General features: G+C 43.4%; 1 protein-coding gene and 1 long non-coding RNA gene across 8 annotated transcripts; one reads left to right on the top strand and one right to left on the bottom strand.

The window, feature by feature from the left end:
- Positions 1 to 1,864: 1,864 nt before the first annotated feature.
- Positions 1,865 to 27,981, top strand: LOC143900619 (guanine nucleotide exchange factor DBS). 7 transcript variants are annotated; one of them, XM_077412226.1, is made up of 17 exons: positions 7,476 to 8,004; positions 11,010 to 11,330; positions 18,260 to 18,355; positions 18,449 to 18,563; positions 18,686 to 18,776; positions 18,901 to 19,131; positions 19,216 to 19,475; positions 19,691 to 19,925; positions 21,512 to 21,706; positions 21,782 to 21,958; positions 22,027 to 22,212; positions 22,314 to 22,649; positions 22,719 to 23,036; positions 23,121 to 23,318; positions 23,403 to 23,611; positions 23,687 to 23,885; positions 24,142 to 27,981. In XM_077412226.1, the coding sequence occupies exons 2-17, from the start codon at positions 11,258 to 11,260 to the stop codon at positions 24,367 to 24,369; spliced, it is 3,147 nt and encodes a 1,048-aa protein (XP_077268352.1). In that variant the 5' UTR covers positions 7,476 to 8,004; positions 11,010 to 11,257; the 3' UTR covers positions 24,370 to 27,981. The 7 variants fall into 7 exon arrangements, with proteins under 7 accessions (XP_077268312.1, XP_077268302.1, XP_077268352.1 ...); XM_077412216.1 differs by having other exon boundaries at positions 10,991 to 11,330; XM_077412197.1 differs by having other exon boundaries at positions 10,881 to 11,330.
- On the bottom strand, positions 10,485 to 14,771 carry LOC143900858 (uncharacterized). Its single transcript, XR_013257897.1, has 2 exons — positions 14,233 to 14,771; positions 10,485 to 11,496 (listed from the first exon to the last, which is right to left on the bottom strand). It is a non-coding gene; the product is annotated as an uncharacterized LOC143900858 (long non-coding RNA).

Below are 27,981 nucleotides of genomic sequence, written 5' to 3'. Positions count from 1 at the left end.
AAAACAAAAAATTGGATATTTTAATTTTTATCAAAAATATGTTCTCCATTATTATTTAAAACTTCTCTTCATCTTAATAATAAATTTTCAGTTTTCTCGCGATAAAAAGTTTCTCGGTTTTGAGCTAAAGAATAAATCGGGCTCTCTTTTACATATTATTCATAAGATAACCCAATATAATAAAACTACAAAGAACGGAGTTGTCATCTGGTGTTACAGCGGCTTCTGAAGGCTTTTGCCAAAAGTAAATTAGAAAATTAGAGGGAAAGAATAAGCTCGGGCGGCTCGTGAAGGCGAATAACGCGAGGAGATACCGACAGTCACTGTAGATGATCTCGTGACGCGCGCGCGAGTCAATTAAAATTGATAAACTGAAAATAATATACTCCGTTGATTACACGAATTACAGCGGAATTCTTATCAGTTCGTGAGCGGACGTATAGTATTACGTCAACGGTCTCCGAACGTTGAAAAAAACAAGCGACGTTACGTGTCGCGACACCCAGTGATTGAAAATCAACTGTTACATCACTGCTGACCTGATAATTGAATCGTAAAATTGACCATGCTCGCGTCCAGCGCTGAATGCACGAGATACGACGAACGCGTATTCATAGACTCACTCATTCATCATATTCTCAGTTAATAGTTATTTGTGCAACAAGTGCTGTAAAGCGCTTTTTACGCACGACTTGCATATACCTTATTTTATGTTGCATTTTGTGTTACATAAAAATTATTATTCGTTTAGATACGCGATGCAGAAACCGCGGTAAAGCAAAATATTAGCGGCATGCCGGGCAGTTTGCCGGCAGATTTTAGCGTCAATAAACGACATAATCTGACAGCAGACTGTCAGGCAGAAATCAAGCGAAATCTGCCCTTTCTCTCTTTCTCTCTCTCTTCCTCTCTCTCTCCGTAATCAGATGACATATATTTCACATATTCCATTTTCATTCCGTGAATCTGCCGTCACATTCCGTCGGCATAGATTCTATTACATTAATTATATAATATGTGATATAATAATTCTAATATATATAAGTATATGGCATATTTTGCTAAATTTGCTTTCGACGAATTTTCGTTTCTGTTATCCTTCCCGCGACCTTTCATGCGCGTTAACAGGAATAATTACCGAACCGATCGACGCCCCCTCCTCTTTTCCTCTCCCTCGCGGTGGGCGGTGGGTGGTGGGTCACCAGTCGCGCACGGGGCACGGGGGTCAGGTGGGTGTGGGTGGTGGGTTCGCGCCGGTCGGCGGTCGGGTCGCGCAGCACTCGGCGAGAGCCCTCGTCGCGACACCTGCCGCGAGAACGGCGCGGCAGCGCGAGCGATTGCGTCGTTTCGGTTCCGGTGTTTTCCCGAGGATATCGCAGTATCGCACCGCGGACTCTGCGCCGCGCCGCGCCGCAGCGGCAGCGCGGAACGTCGGGTGGTCGACGGAGCGGGGACGGGAGAGCGCGGAGAGCGGCAGACAATGCAGACATGCGGCGTACAGCGGGACTAGGTGCGTCAGGGGCCGGGCAGCGTTCGCGCCGTTAACCCGCCCGGGGGGGAAAACATCGACGACGACGAGGACGAGGACGGGAGCGTCGAGCAAGTGCGGGAGACGCGGCGATTCGACGATGTAGTCCCGTCGCGTGACATTCTCTGTCCGATTCTATCCGTCTGTCTCTGTCCACCTGTCTCCCCCGTGTGTGTCTCTCTTTCCGATTCTCTCTTTTTCTTTCTTATTTCTTTCTCTGCCGCCGCCGTCGTCGTCGTCGCCCGCCGGGCCGGTGGGACCGGAGGAGATCTCGCGCGCGCGTGTCAATCGCGGGAACGGATCTCGTTGACGTGGGGGGGGGGGGGGGGGGTCAGGATGGCGAGCTCACCCACCAGCATCGAGAACCAGATCGACAGCTTCCTGGAGCAGTTCAAGCGCAGCGCCTCCCGGGCGATGGAGGAGACGGCGGCCGCTCATCGCCAGCGCTCCGGCAGCTACAACGCCTGCAGCAGCAGCATCAGCCGCAGCCGGAGCGGCAACCTGGACCTGGAGCTGCTCGAGGCGGGTAAGTCCGTGTACCTACTACGTTTCGATCTGATCGCACCTGGGAACGGGGTACAGAGAGCGGCGGGAGGGGCGAGCCGCCACGCGGGCGGCCTTTCAATTTCCTCGCGGGAGAATTGCGCCGCAATAATATGTATAACGTAAAACACTGGCGGATCTCCTAGGGGGGAGGTTTTTGGGTTAACCCCCCTCCTTACAAATGAAGGAAATCAATTTTATTGGATCTGTTTTAAAAAATCTAAGAAAAAAAATGCAATAAAAGTTTCAGGACACCAAGTTCTCGTCGAACCTGAAGGAAAAGCTGAGCGCGATACTGAGAAAAACAATCAAATCAAATAATTTAGGCGAAACCCCTCCCATTATCGACGTCAGGGGGGGGATCCGCTGGCGATATAAATAAATAGGAAACTGGAGAGTGTGCCCTGTGCTCTCTCTCTCTCTCTCTCTCTCTCTCTCTCTCTCTCTCTCTCTCTCTCTCTCTCTCTCTCTCTCTCTCTCTCTCTCTCTCTCTCTCTCTCTCTCTCTCTCTCTCTCTCTCGAGTAAACTTCTTGCCGCCGCGCCGCGGACGTAAGATCGCCGGTCGCGATCGCGCGAATCGCGGAAGCGCATATAGGCGCATTGTCGGGCGTGCCGTGAGACCCGAGGAAGGTTTCCCTCGAGTCCCGCACACCCGGAACGCGCACTCTTCCACAGTCACTTCCCCCGCGCGGGGTGCAAGTTTTACGCGATTGCGACATCGTCGCGTTGAGTCGGATATATGGATCGAAGATGAGCTTCGGCGGAAGATCTCCCGCGGCTTTGCGACGCTCGAAACTCCCGTCCGCCCGGTGCGACTAATTTGACGTAACCCGACAAATCGTTACTATGGGTTGCACGTGCATGTACGTACACGTATGTGTGTGTGTGTGTGTGTGTGTGTATGTGTGCGCGACCGACAATACTTCGCAACCTCTGATGTTTGAGTTTTGACGTCATACGCGAAGTTGCGAAGGTATGTTGAGCTTCGCACTTATTTCGATTTATACTTGCAGACTGCATTTTTCTAGGTTTTCCACCTTCTCCAAGCTTGCTTTTTGCGACAGTAAGTAATTGCATTTATGTGCAAAGAGCGCAAAACGCGAATGCGACAAACGAGAAGATTCAACAGCTAGGGCCCTCGGGGCGTCCTCCGCCGTCCTCCTTCTCTCTCTCTCTCTCTCTCTCTCTCTTTATCTCTTCTCGGTAGTTCGCAGAAATTTAATTACAGCCGGAGTCTGCGGCCGGACGATTCTCCTCTTTTTTGTTTACTCACGGAGGGATGGTTGAAGTGGGCGGCCGATTAAATTCTCGATTCGAGTCCGCCGGCAGACGGGGGACGGCCGTGCTTCATTTATTTGCGTACCCCGCGTGCGTGACGTCGAGTGGAGACGGTTTTCGACGGATGACGGATGTGGGAAGCTCGGCGTGTACTACGAGTTCGCGACCGCGGGTCCTCCGTGATTCTATCGATCTCCGTGTGTTATCGCTCGGGAGGGTTCCTCGAACGCGCCAAAACGCGCCGTCGTCGAAGAGATCGAGGCGTATCCCGCGAGGATCCGTTCTTCTAACGACAATCGAAACCACCTCGAGAAAAGTATCCGCACGCCGCACAGAGAAAAGGAATATTCTTGATTTGAAGATATCTTTAATTTCAGCGTGGAAATCTTGAAATGAGATTATATTGCGTTAAACGAAGAGAACTTGAGTAAATGAAGTCATTATATAGTTTAACCCAAGAAAAAAATGTTGAAATAAAAAACTGTAATTTTCTTATAAGAAGATTATAGTTATCTCTTGCTTATATACGAAACAATCTAGATCTTATAAGAATTTCAACTTTTTATTTCAACATTCTTTTCTTGGTTGAACTATATATATATATATAATTTATTAACTTTAGCATAACAGCCAGAAAGTGGACTTGGTTTACAATCATTTCCTTATTCATTCACACACACACTTCTTCTCATGCTCCTAAATACCTAATAACTTATTTATTAAACCTATTTAACAAAGCACACACACACACACACACACACACACACACACACACACACACACACACGCACGCACACGCACACGCACACGCACGGACCTCGATTCTTATTGAATCTTATTGCACTAACTACTTATCTCACAGCCTCTCTCACAACCTATTGACTTCCTATATCTATCATCTTTTTCTTTCGCATCCCTTTCCCTAACAACTTTTAGCAATACCTCCGCTTTGGTGGTGTCCAATTTATCATTCCAAAGTTTTTCCAACCTTTTCTTACTATCCTTTCCTAATACTGTAAACCATTCCTTTGTCTTAACGCAATCTTCAACATAGTGGTTCATATTATCCTAGCCTTCATTACAAAAAATACACATTTGTTTCTCTTCATCTAGCCAATACCTGGTTACCTGATTTTAAGTTCCCGCATCTTAAATTTATCAACGCTCTGATACTATCCCCGAGATCCTGCCTGTCGAAATTATCCAACTTTAAATAACTTCGGCCTTCCAAATCCATACTTAGCTCCTTATATTTCTTGTTATACCTTGCATCTAAAATCCTGTTTTCCTCTAACTGCCTCTGTACATCCTCATCCCTCTTCCACATTTCTTTACCTAAATTTCTCCCCTCCCTTCTCAAGGCTTTCACCGCCACAACACTTCAACCGTTCCTATTAAAATATTTCTCTCTTTCCTTACCATACCTATCGTTCCAATCATTACTTTCTTTCTCCAGCCAACACTTTTTAATCCACCTTTCCTCATTTGTTTCCCTGACCTTATCCTCAAATTTCATAGCTCTAATTCCCCATCCTATCCTTAATTTGCTCAACCCTAATTCTCTAGACATTATATATCTCGGCGTGCAAAACTTTAATTTGAAAACCCATCTAGCGTAATCCAACAATATCTTTTCTAAATTTTTCTTTTCTTCCCAACCCCATAATTCCACCCCATATGAAATCACGCTCATAATTTAATATCTAAATAGCATCCCTCTTCTAATAAAATCATTCCTATACTGGTTGAACTATATAAAGACTTCATTCAAGCATGTTTAAAGTGTCATCTACAATACACGGGGTAAGCGTGGAGTAAGGAGTAAAAGTATAGGCATAATGCCCGATCTACAATAGCTGTAGTAAGCTGTAGTAAGCCTCAAGATGTAAGAAATTGACCAATCACAGTCGATTATTCTCCTCACATTCGCCTGTAATTGGTCAATTTCTTACAGCTTGAGGCTTACTACAACTATTGTAGATCGGGCATAAGAGGGCTGGCTCTATTTTCGGTTTAAGAGAGCTGGCGTAAGGGTGTAAGCGAAATAAATTAATTTTATTTCTTACTTTTATTCTTACTCTTACACTTACGCTCGGCCAATCAAGACCCAACCAGAAGCTATAACGCTTAATTCTGCCTACTCTTACTTCTTACTCCAGGCTTACTCCGCGTATTGTAGACCGGCTCTAACGCAACGTAATCTTATTTCAACACTTTCACGCTGAAACTAAATATATTTTCAAATAAAGAATTTTTTTTCTCCGTGCGTTCATCGATTTTATCGGCGGTATTCGAGTAATTATTAACCGGAAAGAGAGAGGAATGTGCGCGTAAAAAATTGTGATATCGCCTCTTGCTTTTAAACGACGATTAATTCCTCTTGATTTCCTCGCCGATCTCCTCCTCATCGATTCTCGTTATTCCTCCTACACGCCTCCCCGCCCCTTATTCTTTCGTTCTCGATTAAGCGGCGACCGATGCACAATGGATCGCGGATTTATTTGCGGAATTCGCATACGGACACGCGCGTTTATTATTGATCTACAAACAATGGGACTCATTTTTCCTTTTATTCGCGTATCGCCGCAATTGATCACGAGAGTGGCACGTTCTGTTAAATGATCCATCGATATTTTCTCGCCGTTCTCCCCTCTCTTCGGAATAATTACCTTCTCGAATGACGAGTAATCAGCCGCGAGGATTAATTAGCGCCGCAAAGTGCCTCCCGCGAATTTTTTTCTTTCCGCGTGCGAATTACAGCAGCCGTTTGACGATGACGATAAATCAATTTCCCGTCTGACGGAGTAATCGAGTAACGTCGTCTCGCGAAATATCCTTTGTCGTGTAAACCTTCCTCGCGATCTCCGTTCGTTTCGATAACTATACCTGTAAAGCAGCACCTTATGACGTCAACCGCCTGATCTGCGTTTCATGCAAATTCGCTTGGATCTTTGTCTCCGGTCGATGAACTGCGTACAATGCTTATAATACGCTTGATTTAACAACGGCAAATAATTCTCGTAAAATCCAGTTTTAAAAGTCGCGACAGTTATCAAACTTTAATTTTAATTATTGGAAGTATAATTATCAATCAGTTTTAATTTATACATGTCTGTACGTCTGTGTGCGTGTTAATTTACATGCTATAAAATTCTATGACATATAAATGCTTTCTTATAAAAATGTTAAAGATAGTGTATTTTCAGCTACGTCGCCGTCTTCTTCTTCTTCTTCCCCAATATTCAAGAAATTACATTGCTTCGTATAATGTACTTATTTAACTTTTCACGAAACGAATAAGTTACGTGCCACGGCACGCGATACTTTATTCCCCATTATTCATCGCTTATTACTCATACCCGAATCAATCATTCCGTATATCGCACGATAATCTTTTTCCCGCGTATGGTAATCCGAGGACAGGTACACAAGGGGTAATCCGTCTGTTCGTATTATTCAAGTGGCGTCGGGAGTGTCGGGACCACGCGGCGGAAGAAAGGTGCGAAACCTCTCGTAAGTCCCTTTCTGAATGAATTAATTGGCTTGCGTTTCGCGGGAGCAGGTCGGGAAAGGATCTCAACTCGTGCATATGTGCCGTGATATCGCGCCCCGACTTTGACAGAGACGGGAGACACGCCGCGAGTCACGTGCGCCCATCCCCACCACGTCGATGCGGCTCGCTCGCCATTGGTGACCCTCCTCGGTACCTTGCCTCCCCCGCCGATCAGGATCGTAGCTATTATGCCACTTCAATTGACGTAGTCGAAAGTAATCCCTGTCTCGCGATCTGTCGGGCGTTTTCCACAGATAAAATGGAAATGGACGCCGCCAATTGGCGATCGAGCCGAGAGTTCGTCTGTTCGCGGGACATGAAAAGCACTCCCTATATCAACCTCTATCTAGATAGAACACAAAACCCACAATGACATCACGTTGACATGTCCAAGTAACTTAAATGATGAACAAGGTCACGATAACGTCACCATGATGTCATTATGAGTTTCACGTTCTAGCTGGGCATCGAGAGCACGGGCCCCGAGGGTCGACCGGGTCGCCCCTACGGCGATGCCGCGTTATGGCGCCGTCGCATCGCGACGCACCGGTGGAACCTCCCGGAACCGCGGCTTTCCGCACGTCCGTCCATCCGTCCGCGACGACGATGACGCATCTCCGAGCTACGTTCTTACATTTCCTCATTTTCGCGTGAGGAAGCGTATCGCGCTTCAATTAAAAGCACCTCTCAGGCCCGTAACCACGCGTCAAGTGCGGCGGCGGTGGGTGCATCGCGGTCGCGGCGGGGAGTCGCCGGAGGTGACGGCGGCGGCGGCGGCGGTTCTATCGATCACACGCGGAGCGTCAACGGGCGTGTGCGTGTGCGACGCGCTGATCCGCATGCGGGAGATCCCCGAGTATAACGCGAGTTCCGTCCGGTGTGCATGTGCGAGAGCGCGCGCGATAGTGGCCGCGCCGATATACGTGCGCGTCCTTAATTCGCCTGTCAACGTGCATCATCGTCGCGATAATCTACAACCACCCACGTGCGAGTCACTTGCTTCCCGAGGGAGAGCCCCGGTCGGCGTAAATAGATCGTCGCGATTCGCGACATCCAGCGCGGCGTTCCGCGGAGAACCGCGGTCGTCGTTCGGGAGAGGCGGTGAGTGATCCGCGTCGCGGATTTTAACGGTAGCGGCGGATAGATGCATCTGGCGGCGCGCGGGAATTCGTGGGAAAGCGTGTTGCTGTGCGGAGTCCTGAACTCATGACGCTTGATGGGTAAATTAGAGGCGCGAGATCGTGATCAACGGAAAATATGCGGGAAAGGGTTCCCACACGTCGCGCAATTACCCCGGCGAGCTTCTTTTATGCAATACATCATCCGGGGAATGTCATAACAGTAGATCAACCGGCAACCCTGAGATGCCGGTTAGAGGAGTTGCGCTTTACCGATGGTCTCAAAGGTTTATATAAAGCGACTCCGAATTTCAACCTCTGTACGGTACAGCCGCAGCGTATCAGAGTTCATTAAGAATGAGCAATATTAACGTTATCCAATTTCAAAGATATTACGAATTTATACCTGGAAAGTTTCTTGAACTGTGTCGAGTTTCAAGACGCAATTCTAATCGCGAGGTGTATTTTCCTCTTCGATCGAAACCCGTTTTAAAATCTGTCCGAGGCGACACACTAGTGGTACACCGACGTCCGTCGACGGTGAAACGAGCTGTAGCGTCGATAGTAAATTCGTTCCGCCAAGGTATTGACCACCGAACATCGTTTCATGGCTGATAACACCACGGCTTGATCAACGAAGCCGGTCGTATAGAGAACGAAAAGACTCCCAGAGAGACTCGAGAATAAGAAAAGAGAGACAGAGAAGGAACGAGAAGCGCGACGTGAAGAACGAATCTAAATCTAGATGAATGTATATACGCTCGTTAAATTTGCGCGATCGCTGCCGGCTGCGACAAATTATTCGCCAGAGTAATAATCCTTTGCGAAGCGAATAACCGACCGACAAATCTCCCGAGCGCGATAAAAGTTAGCCGGCGCGAAATCTCGCGAGTGTGATAACGAGTGGAAATGCCGCGGGCGCGATAAAAAGGCTGGGCGGAAATGTCGTCGTCCGCCGCCGCGTGTATATTTCACACTTTAGAAACACACACTCTTGTTCGTTAACGCTATATATCGCGTACTCTAATTTTTCTCAATTCTCAACTGCAGATGTTTCTTCGAAAATATCCCGCCACGAATCGTCGTAAATCTTCGCAGATTAAACCATAAATCGCTTGAGAATTATAATCTAAGTCGGGATGTTGCACGGTAATTTTCAAATAGCAATATCTTACGGTTAAAATAAATCAATTGGCATTAGTAGTTTGCTAAAGCGAATAAATGTATACGTAAATTCACGTGTGAATAACATTATTAGGGACAAAAGATTCAGCCCAACCGTACATTAGCACATTTTGATTGACATATCATTGACATCATAATCGGTAATGACTCTCTTAATATAAATTGACATTTCCTGACAATATACTAATTAGACATGAAATCCTGACAGTAAATTTCATCAATATTCATTCATATAATAATTAGACGTAAAATCCCGTTCGAAAATTTCATCAATATCCATTTAGTCTTTGTTTTACGTATATCGATTGCTATTTATCGTAAAGCAATATCTCAAATTACTTAATTTATTACCAATAAATCTAAATTTAATGCAACGTCGATTATTAATTTGATACCGTGCTTACTTTTTTCACGACCGTTCTGCACAACAAAGAGTTGCGGAGGCGTCCCTTCGCGGAAGGGTTGCTGGACGCGAGTACACGTTGGTATCGATCAAAAAGAACCCTCGTGCAACTTTGATGAGGCTCTCCCGTATATAGCGCATATATAGCGCGTGGCAATCGTGTGCAACGTGACCGGCGCATCCTCGTGGCAAACTGTCGAGAGCGTAAAAACGACGAGGCCGTTCGTCTCGATCCGTGTCGGGACCTGGTAGATGTAACTGACTGTAAATAGAACGGCGCGATAGACCGCTCTATTGTTTTATTAGCGGCGCCGAGAGAAATCTCGCGCGCAAGTCGCGCCGCAATGAGATATTAATCTCGGAGTAACACGCAGATATATAATTGATCGCGCCAAAAAATAACGACCCCCGCAATTGCAATAACTCGTCTTCGTGTCTGTCGTGGTCAATCGAGTACGAGAATCTAAATCATTAGCATTTTAAGTGGATGCGACTGGTGTTATCTCGACACGAGTGAGGTCGATTTGTAAAACGGTATTTGTGATATCTATAATATATTTTAATTCTTCTGACAGAAACACAAAGTTATTTCGTGATAACAAAATCCTCCGCGATATTTTTTATTCTTTAAAATCGCGCGACGCGTCTCTAGAACGTTAACGTTCGGCGCAACGTTGCTAAGTTTCCGCGATGTCTGAGCGAAAAGGATAAAATAATGTACACGTAACGTAACATGCCGATTGACGTAAATTATGCGTCAGCTGACAATTAACGTTTCGACCGGCGTATACAGAGGAGTGGACCGAGAAAAATCGAGACGTCGCGTCGCCCACCGACGTCTCAAATGGGAGAGGTGTCTTTTAATTCAGGGAAGGGGAATTCTCGCGCTCCGCCAGATTTGAGAATGCCTGTAGGAGAGTCCTCAGCCTACTTGCACAGCGCCGATCAGAATAGCGCCGATGTTATCGCGCAACGTTTAATTACGACGTGGCGATAACTTCCCGCGCCAGCGAACTTCTGCCGCACCGTCGACCGTCAGTTTTGCTTGCAGTATCGTGTACCAATTTTCGTTGCATATAACGTCGTCAGAAAGCGACCGCGATGTACAGAAGAGTGACTCAAAGCGCTGATGCCTCGGCGCTTTCACGCTAAAATTACGAGGCATAAATTCCGATCGCCGCAACCTCGAGCATCCTTTATACATTATTTCTCTTCTTCTACGTATAATATCGACGGAATTTAGATCGGAAATTATTACATATTGATTGCAGCGCTTCGACAAATTGAAATAACAGAATTGAGACCGCAATTTCTTTTTCTCCAATCTGCTGTATCTACAAAACACTCGGTACGCCGTGATTCGCGACGTTTTGCCGTACAGTGCTGTTGTGTTATAATAGTGCTTCGGCAGCCTCGCCGCGGTCTCGTGTCGCGCAACGTGGTTCAAGACGCGAGGACAAAAGTCCGAACCGTTGAAGTGGACTTAGCGATTTAAGTCGCCTTGTGAAACGTGCGGTAGCCTGTGGTCGATGATTCTCCGCGTCGTGGCAGAGCGTTGATTGTTACAGCGCCGCCGGGGCTCTATTGTACAAGTTGCGGCGTTCTCCGTGACAATACGATAAGTATCGGGACCGCCAGGCAAGCCAAGATGATTCTCCGCCGAAAGTCGCCGCATACCTGCAACTGTCCCTGCCATCAACACTGCTCGACCAAATGCACAGGTTTGACTCGCACTGCTCGTACATACGACGTATCGTTCGCGCGGCGTATAGAAACTCGTTCTCATATACAAATGGAGCATATCATTCAAGTATAAACTTGTCGTCGGCTTTGTCTTCGACATACTAATTCATTTAACGCCGCGTAGTCTCCATCATTTCTTGAAATCTGTTAACAGAATAAATAATTAATAATGATACTTAATAGAGTACACATATGTATACGAGCAAAAAAATAATGCATCAGGCTTTATTTTCTCGCAAAGATTGTAAATTGTTCGATCGTTCGTGAGGTGATGTCTAGTTGTCGATAGCAACGATTGCACGAAACGTGTATCTGGAAAATAACTATATCTTTCCTTATCGGGAAGTGCAAATTAGGTATTTATACAAATGCTTTCAGGCTCCTCGCCGTATCTAAAGCGAGCGTCTTGTTTTTCGTGACGTAGAGAAACGAAATTCGCGCGGCTTTTAAATTGTTCCCGTCACGCTCGCGATAAGAGACGCTATCGCGACTCGCTTCCGCGGTTTCCGCGCGACCTTGGGCGGGCAGAAAGAGCTCGAGACCTCTCTGTGTTTGTGAACCCATATAATGTATACGAATAGAAAATAATGCACCACACACACACATCCAGGCTTTATATTTTCTCTATCGCAAAGGTTGTAAATTATTCGAAACTGTTCACGAGTTGTTATAGTGGTTCATGAGTGGTTTAGTTGTTGAAAGCAACGATAGTACGAAACGTGTCCCGATAAGGAATAAAATGGCTTTATCTTTCCTTATCGGGAAGTGCAAATACGCCGTTTCAGAAACCGTGCGAAATATCTTTAATTTTTCGGAACAAAGAGGTATTTAATCGACAAGAGACAAAGGATTGATCCGTATCCGCGCGAAGCGTGACGTATGTCATGCGAATGTCTGATCGACACATTAGGGATGGGATTAATTAAGTTCAATATGTATTTAAAATTCGAATCAAATCCAATAATCTCAAGTTTAATTTCCTTGGATTCAAATGATATTCGTAAGAAATAATATTTTATACATTGTACTTGCTATAAGTAATCGAATCCCGATTAGTTAGTTTCGAAATTTAGAATGAGTGCCTGCAGGATTCGAAACGTATTTATAAGTGATTTTCCATCATAAAGAATCGAATCTTTTACAATACACAGAAAAAAAAGAATATTCTTGATTTGAAAATGTCTTTAGTTTCAACGTGGAAATCTTGAAATGAGATTGTATTGTGTTAAAGTTATTTTATATATTATATAGTACGACCAAGAAAAAAAATTGAATTGAAAAGTTGAAATTCTCATTTTAAGAAGATTATAGATTGTTGTGAATATATGAGTATGTAAGTTTTGATTTGACACTTCTTTTTTTCTTCGTAGTGTTCGAATATGTCATGTTATTATAATGCATAAGTTATCACGTACAATTGTAATGAAGAGATATTTATGTGTGTACAAACACACATTATGTTTCACACATTAAATTTCTAGTAAAGTACTCGTAAAAGATTCAAACATATTTGATCCAAGTTCGAGTCTACTTGGAAGTAACTTGTTTTTTGAGGGGTACACTTATTTCGTTTCAGATTCGAGTATACTTGAAGTAACTTTGAACGAGCTTTTATTTTTCAAAGTAATTATATAGAGAGTTCGAAACTACGCCAACAGACTCGAACCCTACTTATGCAGTAAGGGCCGGTTGTTCCAACCTGTTGGTAAACTAACTAATAGTTAAATCATATACATGTCTTTGTTTTTGTTTCCTTCAAATTAGATAAAGATAGACATAATATGATTTAACTATTATATTTAGTTTACCAACAGGTTGGAACAACCGGCCCTTACATAAGTAGGGTTCGAGTCTGTTGGCGCGTAGTTTCGAACTCTTTATAATTATTTCGAAAAATAAAAGCTCGTTCAAGTATACCTAAAGTATAATTCAAGAATACTTGAATCTGAACGAAATGAGTTCGAACCAGCCCTGAGTTACTTAATCCCATCGCTAATTGACGTCGAGGCTCGACATTGAAACAACAAACAAGACGAGAGGATCGCGGAATCTCATCCGTGATTACGTCGCGTCGTCGAAAGAACTCGTGCCCCGCGTATATACGGTGCATGCTATTTGGAGCGTGCTCTCGCCGTCTCGGCGCGCTGCATGCATTGTGCATGCATGCGGTCTCCGGGGGTGGCATTCTCCCCTCGCTCGCGCTGCTCGCGCGCCGGGACAGTGTAGAGTCGGGGGGCAGGGGAGGGTGGAGGGGTTGAGCGCCAGGGCTGTATCCGCACTTTGCCGTCAATCAATAATCCGCGCACTTCCGCCTTCGCTTGAAGCGGAATCGGGAGGTTTTTTTTCCCCTCCAACTACAACGAACGCCGTCGAGGCTCCTCCTCGACACGGTCGTGGATACATTGACACCGCGCGCGATATTACTTAATACTTTCCGAGTCAAAAAACGAATCGATCTCGATATCGGTCGAATTAACGACTTTGTCTTGAGATATACGGAATACTTGTTTTGTTTCGTTAATCTTCTGCGAAATGTATAAAAGATACGCAATTGTAATTATCTGAGCTTTCGCCTCGCGTTTATATCTCGAGCAAGTGAAATGATCAGCGTCGAGTCTCACCCATTTTTATTCTTATTCCATTCTTTATTGAACTTTTTAGATGCGGAACACACCCGTAAGACGCAAAACGCCAACAGCTCGATTATTAACTGAATTATTAGCAAAATTTCCCTCTTTGACATAAACGAATGATATTCCTGGTATTTTATTTTCACGAGAACGGGAGGTTCTATTGCAGTTTACCCAAAATTTCCCCGATTAAGGCGAAAAACGTTGTCAAACGTTTTTGGTCGCCAAGACAAGTTCGAAGCCGTGATACCTTTTATCGCGGCGCGCCAACGGAACGGGAGGCGAGGGGCGCCGTGCGCTCGCGCCCGGTCCTGGGTGGGTGCCCCCGCTCCCGTCGCGTGCAACAACGCGAGCTGGACGTTCGCCATATCGTCGGGACTTGTCGAGAGTGCTGGCTGGTGAATTACGGCGCGATACGTTGCTGCGCTCGGCGAGATCGAGCTCGCGTAGGCGCCGTTCCGTCGACCTGACGTTCGTCGAACCTCCGGACGACCCGTTCGAGCCGTGGGGCTCGCGCCACCCCGTCGCACCACGGTGAGTAGAACCGTCGACGTAGCGGGCCGTAGGGACGAAAGTTGGTGACCGAGGGGCGCGATCAGCGATTCTCGACCTTAGGCTCGCCGTCCCTCGCTGCTGCACTTTCTGCACTCCCGCGCGGACACCCCGGCCCGCCGAACCCGGCGACACGCGGCCCACGGAAGCGCATTCGTGGAGTTTTCCTAATTGGATCTTACACATACTCTACTCCGATTTCTCTTCCTTGCTCCGGAATCAAGTGCACGCACTTGTCGCGTCCCGGGTGCGGAAGGTGCAGCTGAACACGTGGGCGGCCGTTTCCTTTTAACGCGGCTGCACTCTCGCACACTTTCTGCATTCGGAGTGAAATAGGTGTAAATTTATTATTTAAACGTTTAAAAAGAGAAAGGAGAAAGGAACGAAGCGCAGAGAGTGCGACTGAAATTAAAAGGAGACTAACGCTTAAAAATTATCAAAATTAAAAACTTGCAATATATATATTATCAATCTTGTTTCGCAATTTACTGTCACAGAAACTTATACGTGATAATTTATATTGATGTGAACTTATATTGAATAATTGTATTTATTTCATCCGTGTTATAAAATATATTATCTTGTCATGACAGGAAACTATTGTACGAATCGAGAAATAACATGGAGCTGGCTAAGGAAAAAGTGAAAGCTAGTACGCAGGCCGCTGTTGCTGATAAAAGTAAAGCAACAAAGGAGCCAGAAGTAACGGACGCAGAGAAGAAGGTAAAACTCTAAATCATTATGTTGCACCTATTTTTATATACAATTTGCATTTTTCTTAAAAAAAAGTCATAAAATTTGTTTATACACGTTGAAATTTTAATATGCTAACTTACCGATGTACTTTAGATTTAGTAAATATTGTGATGTCAAACAGTTTTCTGTAATCTAAAATTGGCAATTTGCTTGACACGCGTCGATTTATTCTCGTTGTAGAAACACGAAGAACGCAAGGGCGTCTCCACCAGCAAGCCAAAGAAGACAGTCGCGAAGATCAAGATGAAGAAAGCTCGGAACGTGGGCGAGACGAGTTACGATCCCACGAAACTGGAGGACAGTCCGGCCCAGGTGCTGGAACGCTTCAAGAGAGGCTGCGAATGCGTCGACGATCAGTGCTTCAAGGACCTAAATCCCGAGGTGGTTTATCGGCACAGGCTAAATATCGCGGAGCTAACCAAGGCCGAGCACGACATGTATTTGATGGGCGTGACAATGGCCTGTCTGACGGATCCCTATCAAACTGCCCGTCACACGGAGCGACGTAGATTACGCGCGCAGTACGTTTATCAGGGCCGCAGGGTCTGCCTGGACGCTTTTCTGTACTTGGAGAACTGCACGCATTATCAGATCAAGCGGATCCGGAAGCATCTGATGACGCACGGCGTGACGCCGCGCGTGCACGGCAATCACGGCAAGGTGCCGCACAACACGTTCTCGCTGGACATATACAAGATCGCGACGGAGTTCCTGAAGAACTTCATCGAGATGCAGGAGACGAAGCAGAAGACCAAGCTCGCCAAGAACGCGCCGTTGCACCTGCCGTCGGACGTCACGCGGAAAACGGTTCACGATCTGTACACGCGGTACTGCAAGAAAGTGTCGCCCAACGTCAAGAACATGGGCTACTCGACGTTTCGGCGCTTCATGAAGGTGCAGTTCCCGCAGGTGAAGTTCGCCAAACTCGAGTTCGTCGTGAGAAATCAGAGCGCGCAGAATCACTGCACGGCCGAGCCTGACGCGAGGGACGATACGGGCCAACGGAAATCGCCCAAGTCGGACCTGGAGGCGAAGGGCGGCGCGATACTGCCGTTGGTGATAACCGGCGATCTAGGACAGAGCGAGACCTACGTGCTGACGCCTATCAGAAAATTGCAGGACTGCACCGTGAGTTATCAGGTCACTACGCGCGGTCTGGTAGTTAACAGTCCTGCTATCACCCTGTCGAAAACGAAAGCGGTGTAACGTGGAAGACTTGTGAAAACAAAATGTGAAAATAGTTTTGTACAGAATATATGCATGTGTATACAATGATGTGATATATATGCCTGCTCTGTGAGGCTCCATCCCTCCCGGGTCTTAAACTGAGAATCCAGTAATATATATATATAATATGAGAAATATGTACGATAATCCCTTAATATATACCAAATTATATATACACAAGTATATAAACAAGAACGTAACTGATGCCTGTATTAAATACAGTTTTGTTATTTTATTGAAGATAAGTAAATTACGTTTCATCAAAAACCTGGATGTAACGATAACTGCACGAAATATTCCTACGACCAATAAAAAGCACTTAGCCAAATGTTTGTAGATAATATATCCACAGATAAGACTTATCTCGTAATAGAAGCGACGCGAACGTTAATTACATTATATTTGTTAAAAATATATAGTCTATCTCATTTCATGTAATAAAAATTTTTTCTTTAAAACCATGAAGTATAATTTATTTTTTATATGACCCTTCATTACTACCCTCTTGTACGAAGCGTTCAATGATCTGACGCCCAAAAGTAAAGGAATTTCAATGTTTCTTCTTCCTTCCGCGAATTCCAGTCATGGAAATCAAGTATGTAACTATAGTAACAGCTGCAGTGCTTCTCAATTCATGCACAAACGCAAACTCCTTACAATCACTCATTACTAACTACAAATATTATGTATGTATAATTTATACATTTTATTTGCAGCGTGTACGTGTAAAAGCATACATTTGATGTTTATTCCCATATGAAACAAAATAAATTGAGTTGAAATTAAGATCAATCACAACTGTCAGATAAAATCTAAAATTTTAATTATTGCGTAGCACGTCAAATTCTAGTTGCAATTATTATAGAAATCCGATAGTGTTTCAGAAATGTCAAAAAATACAGGCGCGTCAATATATAATTTATAATTAATCTCGTTCCCTTCCAATGGCCTTCGCATATCTGAAGTTCAGTTTCCTATACGGGCAAGTAGGCGTTAAACCGTTGCGAGACTAGGTGCTTTCTAGAAATATATCGGTAGTTAGAAATTAACTACCTCGTCTTTCGAGATTCTTGGCATAATTAAGGATATAGTCTCCCGTTTGAGAGCCTCTTGGTTTACAGTTATATCAGCAATATTGTGGGTACTGCAGGGAACTGTTTCAGCTCAGTGGCATCAGCAAGGTCATGCGAGTGCAACCTCTGATCGGGTACTCGCATTCAGTACACGAGTACACCAGCGAGACCTGAGCCGTGCGTTCACAGTAAACATTGCATAAGAGAGTGCCAACTGGAATTGTTAGGTCACTTGAGTTTTTCACTATAATCGAGCGACAACTGTGATACCCACTGAAGTGCAGTATTCTCTCAAATAATTCGGCATGCGCGGTTTTTCGATTCTAATTTAAGAAGAAAATACATGGTAAAAATTTTTACCGCTGTGATTACGTTAAACATATTCAGGGGATTTATATTATAAGCGTATACCTATGTGTAATAATATCTATATGTTGCAAATATCCAAATACATGAAATAACAGAGGAAGCAATTTCTAATTAATTTCTAACTGTGTATATGCTCAAGCAATTTTGAAATTTGCCACATTTTTTATCAATCTGGATATTTATAGGAAAAATTTGTTACGAATTATTAATTTTTTTTAAGCACACACACAACACTGTAAACCTAAAATATATTCTCAAAAATATTAGTGTAATAACGGAAAGGGTAATATTTGATTCCAGAAGATGTAGAGAGTATGACAGGCGAGATAGAAAATGGAGACTTGGCAGTTCGAGATGTTGCAGACCTTCTCCAAGCACAATATGCTATTATTGCTGGTAAATATTTAATTTTCTCTAAGCTGCTCTGAGATTTTACTTCTGTTAAGGGACAAGTTTTTAAACAGCCTTTTTCTCGCCCGTTCTTTTTAGGAGGAAAAACGCGAGAGGGATGTCCTATAATCACATTTCCAGACAATGGCAATTTTCATAATTTGACTGATTTGGACTATCAGCGTCTCATGCTGTATCTTACTTCTGTGCCAACGTAAGGATATAGCTGATTGATTTAACGTGATTAATTTATGGATAACGTTTCTATTTTTTTTTGTACTGTAAATCACCTGAATCAAATTAAATTACATTTGTATTTTAAATTTTATCACTCAGGTTGCAGGAGGCTGATCTTGGGTTTCATTTGATAATTGACCGGAGAAACGACAAGTGGAATTCAGTGAAAACGGTGCTTCTAAAAATTTCTGTAAGTGCATTCAACGCGTTGCGTAATAATTCATGCGCGTTTATCTGTCTAAAAAAAATATATAGAAAATATATAAATTGAGATATAATTGTTCTCATCATAAATTCTTGGCTCTTCTTTCCAGGCATTTTTTCCCGGCTTGGTACACGTCGCGTATGTGCTACGACCAGTCGGATTTTTACAAAAGGCCATCTCGGAAGTGTCGAATAAATTATTCCGGGAGGATTTCAAATTCAGGGTCATATTCTTAGCCAACATCACCGAGCTGCACGAATTCATAGACACGGAACAGCTCACCGAGCAACTCGGCGGTGATTTGCCGTATTGCCATCACACGTGGATACAGAACAGAATTGTAAATATGTCAAAATGAATTTATACAATACTGGAATCAACTTGTGTAATCTGTATAAATGAATGTGTTATTCTCTGTGCGCAGAGTTTGGAAAAGTTTTCATCGATGACGCAGGACGTGTCCCTCGCGTTAGACTCTTTCACGCGACGTTTGGCCGAGGTGGAATTTCCTAACAATACTATCGCAACGACAACGCTATTGTCGCAGCAACAAGCTGAATATAACGAGTTAAAGGAAGAGATACTTAGCGCTGCCAGACACGGAGAAGCTCTTTTGGATAGCGTACGGCAGCTAACTGGAAAAGGAACGGCCGACAGATTAGGAAATGTTGCTGCAGTAGAGAGGTAACGTGAAACATTCAATAAATTGAATAATAAAATAACTACTTTTATATAATATTCGTGAATTTCGCAAATCATTCGCGTTTCGCTTGATTTAATTAATTTAGCAAGTTAGAAACTAAAATAACAAATCTATAAGTCTACAAATTAGAGATATTCTTGGACTGTTGTAACATGTCGGATATACCGTAGTTTTTAACGTTCTGATTCAATTTTAGATTACTCGTTCAGTTGGAGGAAACCGAGCGAACCTTCGACTTGTTTTGGTCGCATCATAGCTCACGTTTGAGGCACTGTCTGGCTTTGCGGCAATTTGAACAAGATTTCCGAGAATTGCAAGCGACGTTAGATCAGCATCTAAAGACGGCGGAAGAAATGACGGAAGTCGGCGAGACGCAAGCGAGAGTGGAGCAATTGTTGCACGACACATCGGCATTTCAGCGAATATGCAGAGTACGTGGCATTTTTTTTTTTTTAATTAGTAATTTCTCGACGAGATACTGCAATATAATCTTGATCGTTTTACTGGTAAAATACTTAACGAGAATCTTCGGGAGTTATGCATTTTCAAATAGCGTATAAAGTTATAAAGATAAAAGTTGTCCCTACAGTATAAAATAGTTGTTTGTTGAAATATAATGTTAAAGACCCATTATATAGTGGGAAGATAATGTGATTGTACGAAGTCTTAAGGACGTTCTCTCGTCCTTATACTAGAGAAAATCGATTTTTTAAGGATTTTTTTTCAAACTGTGAATATACGTTAATTTATATGTGGTTTATGCGTGGTATAAATTTCAACCTTTTCCGGTATAAAAAATAAAGATACTGAGCCTCGCAGTTTAAAAAACAATTTAAAATTTAATTTTTTTTAATTTTGGCATTTTTTCCTTATAGAACTCGACGAGAGGAGCAACTTTGGTTTTCTTGGCCAACCTCGTATTTCTTACCGTTTGGCCTGAAAAACCTTTTCATTAGTAAAAGTTGAAACTTTGTGGCTCAGTATCTTGATTTTTTATACCGGAAGAGGTACTGAAATTTATACCACGCATAAAGCACACCTAAATTAACGTATATTCACAGTTTCAAGAAAATCCTAAGAAAATCGATTTTCTCTAGTATAAGGACGAGAGAACGTCCTTAATGAAAGCAATTCAACAACATTGCTAACTTTGGACTTCAGAATGTACACATTGCACTCAAAGCACCAAAATGCACTTTTCAAACCAGTATTTTTTTTATTAATTATGAAAAACCATTTCTCTTCTTGCGATTTAAAAATTCCAATACATAACAATAAGAAGAATAGGAACGAATTTATCACTTAAATATCTGTTATCGTATTTATATGTACCACGTAATATCTGGTTTGAACGTGATCATCAGCAGTAAAACATATATGGTATATATAAACGCACATCATGCACAAATGTTACTTTGCACCGCTTTCCTCATTTTGTCGATAGTCCTATTTGTTGCATACCATGTGGATTTGGGTCTTGGTAAGCAATCCACTTAACAAAATACTTGTATTCTGTAATAGAGTTTATACATTTTGAGACACAGTGATTTTGATATATATATTTTAGCATCTACGTATCACGTATATATCTCAATCTTATACTTATCATGTCTTGGAGTCAAATAGAAAGCGTTACGTTTCGACAAGTATTTCCGTAGGCGCTACATGAATTTAAATTTTGATTACACGTTATTTACCGTTTAAGCTAATATATCTTACTTTCGTTTCTCTTACTTCTTTTAGTTGAAATGCACGCATAAGTGTCATCGGAAAACCGGTGGAGATTTGATTCATGTCCGATCACCGATGAACTTTTGAGAATGTGACTATCATTATGATTTCTCGATCTCTGCATTGCACGCAATATAATAGTATTTTTTTTTTTTTACGAGAAGCTTTCTTTCTAGACGATTTAATGAGACTGAGAAACATGCCATGGTTGTGTTCATAGCACCTTCTTTTCATATATCAACATAATAGCGTTGTCGTGCATAAATATAATTATATGTGTTTATAGGGAGACATAGATCGCGCGGAGGAGGTGATATCCGCTGGTCAACAGCTATTGTCCGGCAGGCATCAGTGCCCGGCGGACGTAGTGGAACCTAAATGCGTGGAGTTGCAGAGAGTCTGCACCATTCTCAGTCAGAGACTGGAGAGGCGACTGCACATGCTGACCAAGTGCAGGGAACTTATGGAGCGTATAGATAAGGTACGCCCAGCTCGCTTTTCAGATCTACCTGCTCTCCTTTCGATTAAAGAGTAAATCCTTTGTTTAACCGACTAGGCTAACACATGGTGTACGCGAGGAATAGAATTGTTAGCGTCGCAGAACAGCACCACGCTACCGGATCAGGCGCTCCAAGAGCTGCAGCAGTTGATCGAAGCCGCGGAGGAATTCCACCATCCCCGATGTATCTTCCAGGATTCCGTGATGCCGGAAACTAAAGCGCTCATCACGCAGGTGCGTATATTTCCGAAATATTTCTGATCATCTGAGATGCGTGTCTCGATCCGAAATCTGTCTCGTAGGTTCTGCAAAGGATAGAAGATGTGTCCTTGATGTGCGACAAGAGGATAATGGCACTAAAACAGCAGTTGATCAAACCAGCCAGACCAGTACAAACCGTTACTCCAGAACCAGTCAAACCCTTACAATCACTGCCTCAAATCGTAAAGTCTGGCAGAATTCTCAAGAAAGCTAATACCATGCCAAAGGTAAATTTTCTTTTCTGTTTGTGGGTGGTTATATGTTAGTTTTATATCATTTTATAAATTTCTGACATCATATATAACTTTTCTACTTATCTTTGTTTAAGATGGAGATGAGTCCTATAGAGGGAGAGTCTTCGTCGCCGGAGAGCGAACCACGGGACGTCGAAGCTTTGCGCTTAAAGCGCGGTCACGTCTTGGCGGAACTCGTGGAAACCGAGCGAATCTACGTCGCCGAACTTGGCTCGATCGTTAAAGGTTACAAGATGGAAATGGCGAACGAGGCGATGGCTCATCTGATACCCGCGGCACTAGTTGGCAAAGCGGACGTGTTGTTTGGAAATTTAGAGGATATTTATATTTTTCATGGGGAGACGTTTCTAAGGGACTTGGAGAATTGCATTTCGAACACTGAGCTCGTCGCTTTGTGCTTTGTTCAAAGGGTGAGCGCACAGCACTTGTGTATACATGCTGTTATCTGCTTAAAATCTAATTTTACTTTATATTTTTAGCGCGAGATGTTCTTTAGATTGTACAGTTATTATTGTCAAAACATTCCGCGGTCTGAGAGATTGCGCGAACAGATACAGAGCGAGCCGCAGTTTCTCGCAGCCTGCCAGCAGAAGCTTGGCCATAAACTGCCGCTCGCCGCATATCTTCTCAAGCCCGTTCAGCGAATTACCAAGTACCAGTTGTTGTTAAAGGATTTGTTAAAGTATAGCGACGAACCTTCGTGCTGCACCGAGTTGCAGGAGGCACTGGATTGCATGCTAGTTGTGTTAAAATGCGTTAATGACAGCATGCATCAAACTGCGATAACGGGTTTTGGAGTAAGCACCTTTATTGGCTTTATTTCTTGATAGCAGATTATGGTTTATTATCTCTTATTATACTTTGTATCTCTGCATTTACAGGGCGATCTGAGTGCACAGGGTGAATTATTGTTACAAGGCTCGTTTAGTGTCTGGAGCAGCAGCAAGCGGGAGCGATTATTGCGACTAAAACCATCTCAACGACATATTTTCTTATACGAGAAGGCATTGATATTTTGTAAGCACAGCAAGCCTCAGGCCCACGACAAAGCCACGTATCATTTTAAGAGATATTTGAAGGTATCTTTCAATCTTAAAATTATCTCTCATTCTATTTAAGTGTAATTATCTAAGCGTTCTATTCATAATTCTATTTAATTGCAGATGTCGCAGATTGGTTTGACGGAATCGGTGAAAGGTGACGCTAAGCGATTCGAGATATGGTTGCAGGGTAGAGCTGAGGTGCACACGATACAAGCGCCGAACATCGACGTGAAGCAATCCTGGGTACGTCAGATTAAAGGTGTTCTGATGTCCCAGCTAGCCGAACTTAAAGGCAAACAAAATTCGGCTCTTGGAAAATCCAATCACAAGTATGTAATTGTGTTGTTGAAAATTAATAATACTTCTATCCTTGGAATATTTCGTTATTTCTGCTTCTTTCAAAGGCCGTTGCGGCAAACTATTTCGTGGGAAGCTCAAGGCAGTATATCGGGCTCTTTGCGAACGTTATCCGTCGACAGCAACAGCGTTATCTCTCACATGACCGATGTGTCGCAGTCCACGGAGGAGGATGTGGCGTGGAGTTCGGAAAACAGCAATACAGACGAGGAAGACGCTTTTGGTGACAATCCGGGACCGGCACCCGTGAGTCTTTCCTTTGTTACAGAATTCAAGCGCCGAGACTAGATTTTAGACTAGTGTAGAAACTTGAGAATTTTTTACGAACTAGGCTTCAACTTCTGTCGACTTTTCTTTTATTTTTTAAATCAATCTACGAGAATTTTGGAGACATCCGATCTCTTTTTGGTGATGATTTTTATAGTAATTTTATTGTGTTCTTAGCGTTTGAATCCTTTGCAATATATCTTGACAGATAAATGCATTTATCTTACGATCATAGGGCGGACGATACGTGGCGTTGGCCGATTATTGCGCGGTGGGACAGTCGGAAGTCACGATGCGCGAGGGTGATACCTTGGAGCTTCTCAAAGTCGGCTGTGCCGGCTGGTGGTTCGTCAAACTGATCGGCAGCGGCGTGGAGGGCTGGGCGCCCGCGGCATACCTCGAACCGATCAGTCGAAAAACGTCACGCAGCTCGCAGTCGGTGAACAGTCAAGAGACCATATGAAACAGGCGACTAACACACTAGAGAACGCGCTAGTGTGTTAGATCTTTGCTCGTCTCCGCAAATCGCCGCAGTCACGTTGAGGGCCATTCCACCGTTCGGAACGGTAATCTCAAGGATTTTTCCAAGTGGCGGACAATTTTTTGGAAATTTTTTATAGCATTTTAAACGAGACGATGAGTTGCGTCATTTTGCGTACCTTTCTTATGCAACGCACGGCGTATACAAGGTTTGTTGAGTGACGCCTTTGCGTTTGCGATACGAGGAACGTTAAGTTGAACAGGATTTTTACGTTCACGGGGATTTTATACTGTAAATAATGCTTAACTGATCGCACTGCGGTCACTCGAACAAGAGTTGTCACAGTTGCATCCAGATTGGGCGAACTCGTTCGCGAGCACGGAACGGCGTTTACTGAATTGTACAAAATGTAGCGTTGAATTAAGCCGGGGTATATACGTGCACGCGCACAATGGATTACGAGACAGTCTCGTATAGCGATCACTACAATTTCTATAATAACGTTGCACATGCTATAAAGAAGGAGACACGATACCGATGTTAAATCGCGCGCGTCCTCGCGTTCGGTTACTTGTAACTCGTTATAAGGAGAATCTGCATGAAGAAGTATGTAAGCGTATTCTGTAAATGGTAGTTTCTACTTGCGACCCGAGTAATCAAATATCGGCTGTATATACGCGATTATTCCAAAGTTTAATATTGTTGCAAGAGAGACAGAGAGAAATGAACGCGCGTGACACTTTTGTCCATAGCGTTTTGTCGACGACGTCGCGTAAACTTCCTTTTGCCGATTAATGATCTTACCTTTGCTCGGTGTATTTTGCGATGTCGCGAGTAATTTAGACGTCGATCGTCGAACAAACGTTGCCGTTGTCGATCGCGTCAGTTGTGTATCATCATGTGTTGGCTTAGAGTTCTCAGAACCCTAGTTGCATCGTTCACAACCGAATAGTACAATTTAGCGCGGTCTTGCGAGCTTCGAGAGTATCCTAAGTGTTTCGTTTTTTCGAGGTCGCTTCCGGAGATTGAAATAATAGAATATTCGCAAAGATAGATCCTCCGAGCTTCGAAGAAGGGGAGAAAAAAATGTGTGATAAAAGAAATCGAATTAGAACGATGCTTCTGCATGCTAATCACTGTAAACACATGCAGAGAAGTGGAGAATGTTTAATTAATATTACGCCATTCTTAGGATGTTAGATATATTGTTGACGAGTCGTTGCGACCAAATATAGGCTTGAGACGTTACTGTGACTATATGTGAACCATCCGTTTCGGGGGGGAGGGAGTAACGCGGTAATAGGTGGTGGGACGGAGGGGGTCCGAAAGAATCATATACACAACGTGTACACAAATTTTCTAGGAGGCTAAACGGTTAACACCAAGTAACACGCAATATCTGATACCGATAAAATCTTAACGCATAATATACTTTTAGGACTTATACAATAAGCAATCTAAGTTCTAGCGGATTTCATAACCCACCAATTTCATAAGTCTCTATTACGATATGACGATGTATAATAGTATCATTTGTACTGAAACGTTTGTACGGATACGGATAACATAATTTAAGGGCGATCACCCCGATCGCTATGATTTTCTCTCCGATGTCGCATGCGTTTGAATTGTGTCCGCTCCTATGATACGCAAAAAAAAAAGGACACGATTTCGTCGCAGCTTTTATTCATATAGCCTACATGAGTCTCTGCTTTTAGTATTTATAACCAGAGTATTATTAATTATTTGTGTACAGAGTTATACTGATATTTATTAGATATTTATTAGATATATTTATTGCGTAGAGATTATTATTTATATCGCGATAAGTTACGGCGATCAGTGGTTTATACTGGCTGCTTCAGACTGATTTACAAACGATGTAACCGTAAACGCGCTGAAAGCTATTGTATAATTTCATGCAATTTTGCGATTGCGTAAACTCTTCGATCACAAGTTATACGGGAATTCGTTTCTTCGTCGGGACACTGCGTTTACGAAACTTTTGTACCTCCGATCGTACAAGCACGGTATTCCTTTTGCGTCACGTCTGTTACTTTCCACGTCTCCTCGCATCTAGATTTGTAGCTACATCTATTTGTACGCCGTCCTTATATATTGACCATAAAATTCCAATCAAACGAGTGACGTTAGTTTAAAAACGATGCGTTTCCTCGAGATCCGCGTCCGCTTTGCGTTGCGATATCGAAGGTAACGAACGTGCGGTCCGATTTCGTTTTGCAGGAGCGATTCTATGTAAAGATAGGAGAAGACACCGGTGGCAGTTCATCTCGAACAAAACAAAGAAAAGCAGCAGTTAATAACGCCGTTCGTCTCCGCAAATTGTCACCTCGCCGGAAGTCCGTTCGTGGGCTTGGCGATTCCTCATCTGTGTAAAATCGCGGTTAAAAAGCGACCAAGCCCAAGGGTAATATCTAAACATGCAAGACGCGTTTTTTGTAGAATCTATAAATATATACACGTATATACATACATATACACAATACATATATACATATGCATAGACAATAATTATATACCCGCTGTTGGAGGAATACATGACGGTGCGTTCGCAGCCGCAATAACGATAATTTCATTGATGAACGACCGAAGAAGCGATACTTCCCTCGCCGATCACCCGGGGCAAATAGAAGCAGGTTTCTGCGAGTGAATCTCTCGCCGTGGACGGAATTGTGTGGCGACATTGATAAATATAAATCGCGTGAACGCGTATGCGTGTGCAGTCTTTCGGGAAGAGGAAAGAAGAAGAAACGAAGAAGAGGAGGAGGAAGAAACGCGGAGGAGTTCGACATTTCGACCGCGGTTTCCTTTAACGGACGGTTTTTCTCGTCGTTCCTCGTCGGCGCAAAGGGAGGGTGATAGTAAAGTCTATTTTTGCATATAACACGTAACAAAGAGGCTGCCGAAATCTCTTCTATTTGCATTACGTACGTGTTCGCGCGATCGTTTCTTCACCGACTGTAATTAACGGCCGCTGCGTGCGCTTTTTTCTTCTTCTGGATCCGAGGAGCTGTTTCCCGGTTTACACTCGGGAAATTCGATCTTTGAGCTTTTCGTTTTGGTTTTTTTTTTTTTTTATTTGCAATTGTAAATCGTGGGATAATTCTCGCGGGATTAAAAATCCCGAGGATAATTTCTCGGCTCTCAGAAGCGATATTTTTATACAGAATGCAAAAAAATCGCTCGAGCTTAAATGAAATTGATCAACGCTCGGAATCAATTATCTAATTTATATCGAATTCTGCGTTACGTGAAAAGCGCAAACGCGAATTCGTTCGATTGGATGAGCTTTTCGTGTTTACGAACCGGACAGGCATAAAATGCCGATTACCGAGCAGTGAGAAACTTTTTTTAATTGTCGCCCGTCTCTTCGTCTCCGTATCGTCTTTGAAGAAGGGAACGGAACGCCGCGATTTCTAATGCGTTCGAGTGTTTCACAGGAGTTTTGTTTCAACTCGTCCCGAGAAAACTTTGCGTACAATCTGTTGTCAAAAAATTAAACCTGTATGAGTATCTGCAATACTAAAACGGGAACATTAAACGCAAGAATTGGAAACGGAATCTACAGCAAAA

This window comes from Temnothorax americanus, unplaced genomic scaffold, assembly GCF_048541705.1.
Source record: "Temnothorax americanus isolate GAGA-0224 unplaced genomic scaffold, ASM4854170v1 Scaffold10, whole genome shotgun sequence".
Classification (NCBI taxonomy): Eukaryota; Metazoa; Arthropoda; class Insecta; order Hymenoptera; family Formicidae; genus Temnothorax; species Temnothorax americanus.
Note: the sequence above shows the minus strand (reverse complement) of the source record. Positions and strands in the feature narration are given on the sequence as shown.